Source organism: Panulirus ornatus, chromosome 10, assembly GCF_036320965.1.
Source record: "Panulirus ornatus isolate Po-2019 chromosome 10, ASM3632096v1, whole genome shotgun sequence".
NCBI lineage: Eukaryota > Metazoa > Arthropoda > Malacostraca > Decapoda > Palinuridae > Panulirus > Panulirus ornatus.
The window spans coordinates 9348555-9361436 of NC_092233.1; the positions used below are offsets into that span (position 1 = coordinate 9348555).

At 41.1% G+C, this 12882-nt stretch overlaps 1 protein-coding gene across 5 annotated transcripts in view; it reads right to left on the bottom strand.

Annotated features, from left to right (window-relative positions):
- Nucleotides 1–12882, bottom strand: part of LOC139750783 (spermine synthase-like) — a 140088-nt gene extending 127206 nt beyond the window's left edge. The window contains exons 1-3 of one of the 5 annotated variants that reach the window (XM_071665517.1): nt 12776–12828; nt 10878–10977; nt 4350–4433 (exon numbers count right to left, since the gene is read on the bottom strand). In XM_071665517.1, the coding sequence (XP_071521618.1) occupies nt 4350–4410 (61 nt within the window). In that variant the 5' untranslated portion in view covers nt 4411–4433; nt 10878–10977; nt 12776–12828. Of the gene's footprint in view, nt 1–4349; nt 4434–10877; nt 10978–12544; nt 12634–12705; nt 12725–12775 lie in introns of those variants that run through there. The other 4 variants (XM_071665519.1, XM_071665518.1, XM_071665520.1 and 1 more) reach the window with 4 other exon arrangements.

Genomic DNA, 12882 nt, shown 5'->3' on the forward strand with positions numbered 1-12882 from the left:
GGGAAGAGCAGAGTGGTTTTAGAAGTGGTAGAGGATATGTGGATCAGGTGTTTGCTTTGAAGAATGTATGTGAGAAATACGAAATACTAAGAAAAGCAAATGAATTTGTATGTAGCATTTATGGATCTAGAGAAGGAATATGATAGAGTTGATAGAGATGCTCTGTGGAAGGTATTAAGATATAATATATGGTGAGCGAGGCAAGTTGTTAGAAGCAGTGAAACGTTTTTATCGAGGATGTAAGGCATGTGTACGTGTAGGAAGAGAGGAAAGTGATTGGTTCTCAGTGAATGTAGGTTTGCGACAAGGGTGTGTGATGTCTCCATGGTTGTTTAATTTGTTTATGGGTGGGGTTGTTAGGGAGGTGAATGCAAGAGTTTTGGAAAGAGGGGCAAGTATGCAGTCTGTTGTGGATGAGAGAGCTTGGGAAGTGACTCAGTTGTTGTTCACTGATGATACAGAGCTGGTGGCTGATTCATGTGAGAAACTGCAGAAGCTAGTGACTGAGTTTGGTAAAGTGTGTGAAAGAAGAAAGTTGAGAGTAAATGTGAATAAGAGTAAGGTTATTAGGTACAGTAGGGTTGAGGGTCAAGTAAATTGGGAGGTAAGTTTGAATGGAGAAATACTGGAGGAAGTAAAGTGTTTTAGATATCTGGGAGTGGATTTGGCAGCGGCTGGAACCATGGAAGCGGAAGTGAATCATAGGGTGGGGGAGGGAGCGAAAGTTCTGGGAGCGTTGAAGAATGTGTGGAAGTCGAGAACATTATCTCGGAAAGCAAAAATGGGTATGTTTGAAGGAATAGTGGTTCCAACAATGTTGTATGGTTGCAAGTGGTGGGCTATGGATAGAGTTGTGCGGAGGAGGGTGGATGTGCTGGAAATGAGATGTTTGAGGACAATATGGGGTGTGAGGTGGTTTGATCGAGTAAGTAATAATAGGGTACGAGAGATGTGAGGTAATAAAAAGAGTGTGGTTGAGAGAGCAGAAGAGGGTGTTTTGAAATGGTTTGGTCACATGGAGAGAATGAGTGAGGAAAGATTGACCAAGAGGATATATGTGTCTGAGATGGAGGGAATGAGGAGAAGTGGGAGACCAAACTGGAGGTGGAAAGATGGAGTGAAAAAGATTTTGAGTGATCGGGGCCTGAACATGCAGGAGAGTGAAAGGCATGCAAGGAATAGAGTGAATTGGAGAACAATGTGGTATACTGGGGTCGACGTGCTGTCAATGAATTGAACCAGGGCATGTGAAGCGTCTGGGGTAAACCATGGAAAGTTCTGTGGGGCCTGGATGTGGAAAGGGAGCTGTGGTTTCGGTGCATTATTACATGACAGCTAGAGACTGAGTGTGAACGAATGGGGCCTTTGTTGTCTTTTCCTAGTGCTACCTCGCACACATGAGGGGAGAGGGTGTTGTTATTCCATGTGTGGCGGGGTGGTGATGGGAATGAATAAAGGCAGACAGTATGAATTATGTACATGGGTATATATGTATATGTCTGTGTGTGTATATATATGTATACAATGAGATGTATAGGTAGGTATGTGTGCTGTATGTGGATGTGTATGTATACACATGTGTATGTAGGTGGGTTGGGCCATTCTTTCGTCTGCTTCCTTGCGCTACCTCGCTAACGCGGGAGACAGCGGAAAAAAAAAATTATACATCTCAACGTGTACATATATATACACACACAGACATATACATATATACACATGTACATAATTCAACTATGCCTTTATTCATTCCCATCATCACCCAGCCACACATGAAATAACAACCCCCTCCCCCTCATGTGCGCAAGGTAGCGCTAGGAAAAGACAACAAAGGCCACATTCGTTCACACTCAGTTTCTAGCTGTCCTGTAATAATGCAACGAAACCAAAGCTCCCTTTCCACATCCAGGCACCACACAACTTTCCATGGTTTACCCCAGACGCTTCACATGCCCTGGTTCAATCCACTGACAGCACATCGACCCTGGTATACCACATCACTCCAATTCGCTCTATTCCTTGCACGCCTTTCACCCTCCTGCATGTTCAGGCCCCAATCACTCAAAATCTTTTTCACTCCATCTTTCCATCTCCAATTTGATCTCCCACTTCTCCTCATTCCCTCCACCTCAGACACATATATCCTCTTGGTCAATCTTTCCTCACTCATTCTCTCCATGTGACCAAACCATTTCAAAACACCCTCTTCTGCTCTCTCAACCACACTCTTTTTATTACCACACATCTCTCTTACCCTTACATTACTTACTCGATCAAACCACCTCACACCACATATTTCCTCATTTCCAGCATATCCACCCTCCTCCACACAACTCTATCCATAGCTCACTCCTCGCAACCATATAACATTGTTGAAACCGCTATTCCTTCAAACATACCCATTTTTGCTTTCTGAGATAATGTTCTCGACTTCCACACATTCTTCAATGCTCCCAGAACTTTCGCTCCCTCCCCCACCCTATGATTCACTTCCGCTTCCATGGTTCCATCCGCTGCCAAATCCACTCCCAGATATCTAAAACACTTCACTTCCTCGAGTTTTTCTCCATTCAAACTTACCTCCCAATTGACTTGTCCCTCAACCCTACTGTACCTAATTACCTTACTCTTATTCACATTTACTCTCAACTTTCTTCTTTCACACACTTTACCAAACTGTCACCAGCTTCTGCAGTTTCTCACCCGAATCAGCCACCAGTGCTGTATCATCAGCGAACAACAACTGACTCACTTTCCAAGCTCTCATCCACAACATACTTCATACTTGCCCCTCTTTCCAAAACTCTTGCATTCACCTCTCGAACAACCCCATCCATAAACAAATTAAACAACCATGGAGACACACACCCGTCGCAAACCTACATTCACTGAGAGCCAATCACTTTCCTCTCTTCCTAAACGTACACATGCCTTACATTCTCAGTAAAAACTTTTCACTGCTTCTATCAACTTGCCTCCCACACCATATATTCTTAATACCTTCCACAGAGCATCTCTATCAACTCTATCATATGCCTTCTCCAGATCCATAAATGCTACATACAAATCCATTTGCTTTTCTAAGTATTTCTCACATACATTCTTCAAAGCAAACACCTGATCCACACATCCTCTACCACTTCTGAAACCACACTGCTCTTCCCCAATCTGATGCTCTGTACATGCCTTCACCCTCTCAATCAATACCCTCCCATATAATTTACCAGGAATACTCAACAAACTTATACCTCTGTAATTTGAGCACTCACTCTTATCCCCTTTGCCTTTGTACAATGGCACTATGCACGCATTCCGCCAATCCTCAGGCACCTCACCATGAGTCATACATACATTAAATAACCTTACCAACCAGTCAACAATACAGTCACCCCCTTTCTTAATAAATTCCTCTGCAATACCATCCAAACCTGCTGCCTTGCCGGCTTTCATCTTCCGCAAAGCTTTTACTACCTCTTCTCTGTTTACCAAATAATTTTCCCTAACCCTCTCACTTTGCACACCACCTCAACCAAAACACCCTATATCTGCCACTCTATCATCAAACACATTCAACAAACCTTCAAAATATTCACTCCACCTCCTTCTCACATCACCACTACTTCTTGTCACCTCCCCATTAGCCTCCTTCACTGAAGTTCCCATTTGTTCCCTTGTCTTACACACTTTATTTACCTCCTTCCAAAACATCTTTTTATTCTCCCTAAAATATAATGATACTCTCTCACCCCAACTCTCATTTGCCCTCTTTTTCACCTCTTGCACCTTTCTCTTGACCTCCTGCCTCTTTCTTTTATACATCTCCCAATCATTTCCATTATTTCCCTGCAAAAATTGTCCAAATGCCTCTCTCTTCTCTTTCACTAATATTCTTACTTCTTCATCCCACCACTCACTACCCTTTATAATCTGCCCACCTCCCACGCTTCTCATGCCACAAGCATCTTTTGCACAAGCCATCACTGCTTCCCTAAATAAATCGCATTCCTCCCCCACACCCCTTACGTCCTTTGTTCTCACCTTTTTCCATTCTGTACTCAGTCTCTCCTGGTACTTCCTCACACAAGTATAATAATGCCTAACCAAACACGACCTAATATGAAAGAAAAACAGGCATTTACAAATAGCCTATCTAAGCATACTATATACATCACTTAACTGAAGCGAGACACTGTCTCTTGAGCATGAAGGAATATGCAGTCTGAAGGGTTGCAATGTTGTGCTTTAGGAAGGAACCATACCATTATGACATGAGGATACACTATAAGACTGAAAAGATTGATAAGAAACAATACAAGCATATACATGAAAACATCTGCCGTCATGCTCCTCACCTGGATTGGAGATTTTTGCAGGGTTGACTTTAAAATCAACAGGAACTGTATGACCAGCCATATCTATTCATCCAAGTTTGCTTCCTGAAATAAAGAAACACTAATCAAGCCATAAGATAAAACTCAGTTAATTCAATAATAATCAATTTTGTATATTAAACTCCAAAAACCATAATTCCATCCCCAGAGGGTAAAGCAAATACAGAGAGCAGTACAGCCAACTTGAGTTTTTTCAAGGTAACAAAGCAAATGTTATCTCTTATAGATTAGCATTATTTCTATTCAGTTATGCTGCATACCAGCTGCATTATCAGCTGATATTCTAACTCCAAGCACTCTTAAACACGAAGAGAAAATAATTCAGTACATATATTTCCAACTATTATGCTGACCACCTGAAAAAACATGAACTTTAGTAACTTGTTCTCCACCTCTGACATGGATTTCTTTCACTAATGCATTTTTGATATGAATTCCTTGTTCTTTACAAATTCTCCACTTCATTCTTAACCCTACTCATTCTCTTAACCACCGATATATAAATCATTTGTCCACACAACCTCAAGTGCAACACACCTGAGGCAAGACTTCCACACCACTATATCACATTGCATCCATGCCATGTTTAGCATACATAAACCACATCAAATGTCCTAGTAGGCCTCCACACACCACCCACATTACTCAGGCCCTCAGTAGCACCTCTATCAGTATCGTAGAAGTCACTACTACCTTGTGACCAGGTGCTGTACTATCTTTTCCCATGGTACAGGTGGTGCACAAGAAAAGTCTAAGAGAGAGAAAAGATTGAAGCTTAAGCTTTGCAGTGCTTCTTGGAGAAACTTGTTTATCCTCTCTATTATAGTTACTCACTTTTTCTATTGTTTGGAAATGCTAACTTAATCTCTGCTCCAGGAGTCACCTCTATCTATATGAAACTCCCTAAAAGCTAAGGAAGCCAGCTACATAAACTGGGAAAGATCATAAATCTTAAAGTGTAGTGATGTGTGTGGGTCTGTGTGGGGAAATTGCAGAGCAAATGAGCAGTAAGTGTTTGGTGTCTTCAGTGTGATAGCTGCATCATGGGTATAAAGGGTCCTGAGATATGCTGAAATGAGTGTAGTAATGTAGGGAGGGGTGATATCCAAAGTACAGACATGCAAGTGTGACTCATGTTTGTTTGAGAGTGATATCAGGTGCTGTTTAAGACTGAGTTGGCAAGGAAGTTGTTTAGTGCTTGTCAGGTCATTTCAGTGTGAGTGTGTGTGTGAGCGTGTGTGCACATGTGTGGGCACGTGTGTGTGTGTGTGTGTTTTCTCAATGTTACTTTACTGGAGGTTGGGAATCTGTAAGTAGAGATTGCTCAAGTGTGAGGTACGGATAGGCTTTTTTTTTTTCAAACTGAGTTGATGTTTAGTTAAGGAATGGTTAGAGCAGGAAAGGTCTAGTGCTGTTACAAAGTACTGATTGCCCTGCAGGTTGAAGTAGGACTGTATTAGGAGCATCTTTGAATCATTATGCAAATGCTGAGTATTTGTGGTTGCCAGGCAACCAGCAGTAGTTCTGAGTGCTCTATTTTGAATGGTATAGGTTTCGTTATGCTAAAATTTGACTGGGTGGAAGAAGTGTTACTGGGCTCTGCCTACAAGAGGTTGCACCAAGAGTAAAATGCAACTTTGGTGAGGCTGTATCAATGGGAGAATTGTTTTGTCAAGAACTCACTCCAGAGGTGTCTACATTTCTCTGCCACTGGATGTAACATAGCCTTGGGCTGCAGGAGCCTTTACAAATTTCCTGGGTAACACAGGACTTTCATAGAAATGGGGCCTAGAGTTACCATAAATAAATATAAATAGAGTGCAAGGCAGTTCACAAGGGAATGGGTAAAATGTTTGAAGGGAATGCTAAGGGATTCTTTTTCTTGACCAAATCTGGCACTAGTTACTGTTATGAGGACATTAAGTTTGTTGCTTTAGTGCTGCTGTTATTGGGGTGAGGGGTGAATGTCATGTGCTTGATATTTTTTTTTTTTTTTCCGATCTCCCACGTTTGCAAGGTAGCGCAAGGAAACAAAGGAAAGAAATGGCCCAACCCACCCTCATACACATGTATATAGACACACGTCCACACACGCAAATATACATAGCTATACATCTCAATGTAAACATATATATACACACAAAGACACATACATATATACCCATGCACACAATTCACACTGTCTGCCTTTATTCATTTCCCATCGCCACCTCGCCACACATGGAATACCATCCCCCTCCCCCCTCATGTGTGCGGGGTAGCGCTAGAAAAAGACAAAAAAGGCCTCATTCGTTCACACTCAGTCTCTAGCTGTCATGCAATAATGCCCGAAACCACAGCTCCCTTTCCACATCCAGGCCCCACACCTTTCCATGGTTTACCCCAGACGCTTCACATGCCCTGATTCAACCCACTGACAGCACGTCAACCCCAGTATACCACATCGATCCAATTCACTTTATTCCTTGCCCGCCTTTCACCCTCCTGCATGTTCAGGCCCCGATCACTCAAAATCTTTTTCACTCCATCTTTCCACCTAAAATTTGGTCTCCCACTTCTCCTCGTTCCCTCCACCTCCGACACATATATCCTCTTGGTCAATCTTTCCTCACTCATTCTCTCTATGTGCCCAAACATTCAAAACACCCTCTTCTGCTCTCTCAACCACGCTCTTTTTATTTCCACACATCTCTCTTACCCTTACATTACTTACTCGATCAAACCACCCCACACCACACACTGTCCTCAAACATCTCATTTCCAGCACATCCACCCTCCTGCGCACAACTCTATCCATAGCCCACGCCTCGCAACCATACAACATTATTGGAACCACTATACCTTCAAACATACCCATTTTTCCTTTCCGAGACAATGTTCTCGACTTCCACACATTCTTCAAGGCTCCCAGGATTTTCGCCCCCTCCCCCACCCTATGATTCACTTCCGCTTCCATAGTTCCATCCACTGCCAGATCCACTCCCAGATATCTAAAACACTTTACTTCCTCCAGTTTTTCTCCATTCAAACTTACCTCCCAATTGACTTGACCCTCAACCCCACTGTACCTAAAATGCCTAAAATTGTTGACATCTGGATCAAAGGGAGTGATTGTCCATTCAGGGTAACTGTGATGTGTGAGCTGGATTCATGTCTGTCTGGGTACAACAGAGTTATTGAGGACTTCTGTTCTGCATGAGCCAATGTTCCATCTGAATAATCATAAGATCCTCTTCTCAGTGCAAGCCTCCTGTGGAGTTCACTTCTGTCAGCTTCTCAAATTGTTTAGGTCATATCCTGTCATGTGTATTTACTCGTTCAGTTATATTTCTGTCAAGCTGCTATTTTTTTGTGGTACTGTGGTGTCATGGTGCTGGACTGTGATTGTGAGCTTATCTGCATATGAAATTCTATCTTTTTTCTATACGCATTCACCATTTCCCATGTTAGCGAGGTAGTGTAAGAACAGAGGACCGAGCCTTAGAGGGAATATCCTCATTTGCCCCCCTTCTCTGTTCCTTCTTTTGGAACATTAAAAATGGGAGGGGAGGATTTCCAGCCCCCTGCTCCCTCCCCTGTTAGTCCCCTTCTATGACACACAGGGAATATGTGGGAAATATTCATTCTCCCCTATCCCTAGGGATAATGATATCCTATCTACATCATCATTTATTGGTACATCTACATCTAGCAATGGTACAGGTGGTGTGAGGAAAGTTTTATGCAAAGAAAAGTGTGTGCTGGATGTATAAACTTTATAGTTATTCTCAAATAAATGTTTACTCTCTTTATGTAAGTTGCTCATACTTTCAATTCTTTGGATATCCTAAAGGTGACAAACATCACTTGTCAATGCATCACTCTCACAGTCAGCTTCTGTGTGCTCATATGGAACAGAACATGTAACAAATGAGCATCACTTTTCAAATGAACATCACTTTTATAGATGTGATCTTTGGTGATGAAGGACTTTAGCAACATAAGTGTCGACAAAAAATCTTGTCTTCTTCAACATACATTTTATTATTTTGTCATCTTTCATCTGCCTTGATTACCATCAGCATACATCTGGGAATGAAACTGAAAAGGTTCCTGAACAATTCTAGGTCTATGTTTTGGGTCTGTAAGATCTTGATCTGAATAAGGTGAAGCGCTAATGAGGTGTTGCAGGAAGCAGCCACTTGATCGTGCATTTTGAGTGTTCAATGCCCTTAGAAATCTCATGTGTACCTAAATTTTCTTGCCTCTAGGAAAGAATCTGGACTTTCTCCTCCTTAGAAAGGTAAAAACCAACTGTCGTGAAGAAGTCTGAAAAAATACAGTACCTTGAAGTAAAATTCCCAAAATGAAGTGGCAGCCTGGAAGAGTAAAGAAAGATCATCATTTCCTAAAGATAGCCCAAGGCACACTGAAGCAGGGTGGTGCTCACAATGTTTAAAACACTAATCTCAGCAACCAGGTGTTTGATGAACTATTACCCTGAGAACATCATATTCTTGTATCTAAAATAAAACTTACCCTTGTATAGCCTTTGAATATATATGTAAGGCAGACAAGGCTTTTAGAAGACACTTTAATAGTAAAGAGCCATGACATATGTCCCCACCACCTTCAAGCTCGGCCTTTGTAAGATCACATCAAAATTATTTGGAAGAAAGCACCTGGGGTGATGGAGGGCTTTAGTAATGGGTGATAATACGGCCCTAGAATATTTTCAAGCATTATATGACACTAAAGTATCATTTACAATAGTGAATCATACAATATCACTTATTTCTTGTCCTAGGAATCCCTTCTATCTTTATGAAACCCTTGAAGCATTGAGGAGCCAGCCACATCCATGGGCAAGACTATAGGTCATAAAGTGTGATGATGTGTCTGTAACCATGGAGGAAGAGTACAGGGCAACTGAGCAGTAAGTGTTCAATGTGGTTGTTGCCTCATGGGTATGAAGCTTCAGGTCCTGGGATGTGCTGAATCAGAGTTTATAGGATTGAAGGGATGAGTGATGCCCAAAGCACAGATAGTAAAGTGTAACTTGTGTTTGTCTGGAGGTGTAATTTCTGATGGATTCTGATGGAAAGGTGCATAAGAATGAGTTGGGAGGGCAGCTGCTAGTGCTTGTCAGGTTATTTCAGTGTGACTGTATATTGTTTGTCAGTACAGTGTAATACATTTGCTGGGGGTGAGGGGATCTATGAGCAGAGGATGCTAAAGTGTGAGGCAGGCTTTTCATTTCTGCTTAGGGATTGTTGGTTTGTTATGGAGTGGTTTGGGTGGGAGGGGTCTCGTACTGTTGCAAAGAACTGAGCGCTAAATATGTTGAGGTGGGATTGTACTGTGAAGATCTTTGTTTTATTGATGTAAGTGTTAAGTGTTTGTAGTTGCTAAGCAGCCAGAAAGAGTTCTGAGTGTCCTATTTTGTGTGGTTTGCAGGTTTGTTATATTTCCTTTTGAGAGGGTTGAAGGCTAGGCTGGTAAGGCAAGGTTAAGTGGAGTGAATGAATTGTTTGTAAAGGATGCTCTGAGACTTTTTCTCATTCAATTAAGGTACCAATTAGTGTTTAAACATCTTCACGTTATTCATCACCAATGTTGTGTCTGTGTAAGAAATAAATGTAGCTTGATATTGAGTTCTGAAAAACAAACAGGACCTTAATGTCCTTCCACTTTATTTTGATGGGAGGAAGGATTACCTCAGATGTGCCAAGCACATACCCTCTTCCTACTAAATTTTGGTGGGCAGAGTAAAATGTTTCTAAACATATTCATGCTATTTACCACCAATGTTGTGTCTGTGTAAGAAATAAAAGTACAGTGTAATGCCAATTTTAACAAAAAATAAGGCCTGTTTTATGTGTGAGCTCACTCTACATTCTACCAAGCCATATCCGAGATGCTGATATTACTTTTGGTGCATTTTAGTTACTTTTGCAAGCCAATCAATACATAAAAAAAATCATGGTTTAAGTTTACTTAAAAGTATATTTCATAATAAACACATAAAACAACAAATAAACAAAACACTTAGTTCCCATAGAGTCATGAGGCAGGTAATAAAAAAAAAAATTCATTACAGATGGATACAATAATAAACATACTGGTGCATAAGATAGTCATACAGTAGCACTGTGGAATACGGGGTCAATATGGTGTCAATGTACTTAACTTGGGCTGGTAAAACAGTCAAGGGACACTACGGAAAGGTCTGTGGGGCCTGGCTGTATACAGGAAGGCTGCAGTGAGAGTATGAATGAGAGCAAGTGAGGCCTTTTCTTCATCTGTACCTGGTGCTTCCTTACTAATGCAGGAAATGGTGAACAAGGTGAAAGGAAGAAACATAATAGAGTACATTTTGAAATTTGTTGAACTTTCCTTTCCAAGGCAATGTTCTGCAAGCATGAGGTGTTCTTTTCAAGAATAATGGGGTAAGGACCTTCTAACACTCTGTCTGGTGGGGAATACTAGCTTTCCCCAGCAGCGACTTACTCATTCAAGGTCTGCTGTCAGTCACAGAGGTGACATCACTGACCCATCATGGCCACAGAAAGCTCACTTTCCACAGGATTATGAGATCAATTCCGTATTCCTGAAAATGTAAATCATCATGAAAGTGCATAGATCTTCAAGTTTCAAGTTTCATTTCCATGTGGCTAGTACTTAAATATCTATTTATCTATTTTTTGCATAATACCTGTACAAAACATCTTGGAATGTCCATGTGCCTCCTAGCGTTTCACCAAGGAAGAAGTGGGCAAAGGATGTGATTCTACTGATTTTTAACAACATGATACATTGGTTTCTTTCCTCTTTCCCAACAATTACTGATTAAGAAGAACAATGGTCCACATTACAGTAGAGAATTATATCTAATTAGAAAAACCCTATGTTACACTTGTGAAGCACAAGTAATCATGTTGAGAAGCAACGCTTTTACTTCAAAACAACTGTAATACATATGTTCATTTAGCAGATTCTTAGTTTAAAATGTATTTCAAACAAAGGGAATGATTTCACCAATTCGTCATCAATACAGAAGTATTAAGTTGCCGACTATCGTAATTCAAATTCATTTCCGTCTTTTGGTGCACAATACACTGTTCTAGCATATGAAAGGGACACAACACATCCACCTGCCACTTTGATCAGATTCTTCAGAAGCTTATTCAGCTTGTACTTCAATTTACAAACCAAATAAAGCACTACAGGATCTGAACAAAGTGCCATGTGGATGGATGTTGCCACTTGTCCCTGTACAAAGTGTAAAGCCTGAGCAAATTATTTCTGGAATGTCATGAACATCCTCCAGTTAATATTCTAAGTGATGCATTTTTGACAAAATTGTACCCCTATGGATTGCTTACACTTAATACAGTCGATACATATATCTTTTGTTCTAGTATTTCCCTCTGCTTCATTGCTCTTCTCGCTTTGTTGGGACTTGACCTTGAGGGAATTAGTGGAGCTACAGGTACATAAAAACAAACACCATCTCTACAGAATGAAAGAAACCACTGATATGACATCAAAATCCATCACCTCGAATACTTACACCTGCACACTGAGTAGTTACCAATATTCTTTTGCATAAAAAAAATATAATACATGCAGAAGTGTTACCAGCACCCCAAGGTACATTTGCCCCACAAGACATGATATACACAGTCTAAACTAATACTTACTCCACTAACCTAATCTTCAACCTCACCAATTTGCCATACATGTCAGTGGGTAAGAGGATCAATCCAGGGCAATGCTAATACAAAACTACCATCACCTTGAAGCTGGACAGGTTTGGGGTAGCCATTCGACTAGAAAGTTTCCCCTACACATGACTAATGTGGCCACTTCATGAAATTAGGATGAGCAGTACCCCAAGGACTGCTCTCTCTCTCTCTCTCTCTCTCTCTCTCTCTCTCTCTCTCTCTCTCTCTCTCTCTCTCTCTCCACTACATCCTGTAGAAAGGCTTATACCGTACGACAACTGTCTTCTGGGGCACGTTAACAATTAGGTCTGATTAGCTAGCACTACAGATGAACCCTACTATGCCGATCGTTATTTCAAAAAATCATTCGAAATTAGTTTTGACATAATCAGTCACGAAAACATGACTGTCGACAAGAAAATGTGGATCTGAACGAACAAAAACTAATACTTTGTGAGAAGGAGCTAAAAGAGGAGAATGCGCGAGTCAGCGGTTTAAGATGGATCTGTGCGTCGGATATCCACTGCTTAGATTTTCACTAATATTGATGATAAAACCAACATGTCACGTGACTAAATTGTCACCAAGATCTTTAGAATGCGCCTGTATACCTTCTCCACCACGTCTTGACAGTAAAATACGTTAAATATGGATATAACTACGTGTTACAATTCTACTGACCCGTCGTGTCAATGTGGCTGTTAGTGGTGTCCCACCAGTCGCGTTACAATTTCATCTTTGTAAACACTGCTAGATTAAGCTTCACCCGCTATACACGTGAAAAAGAG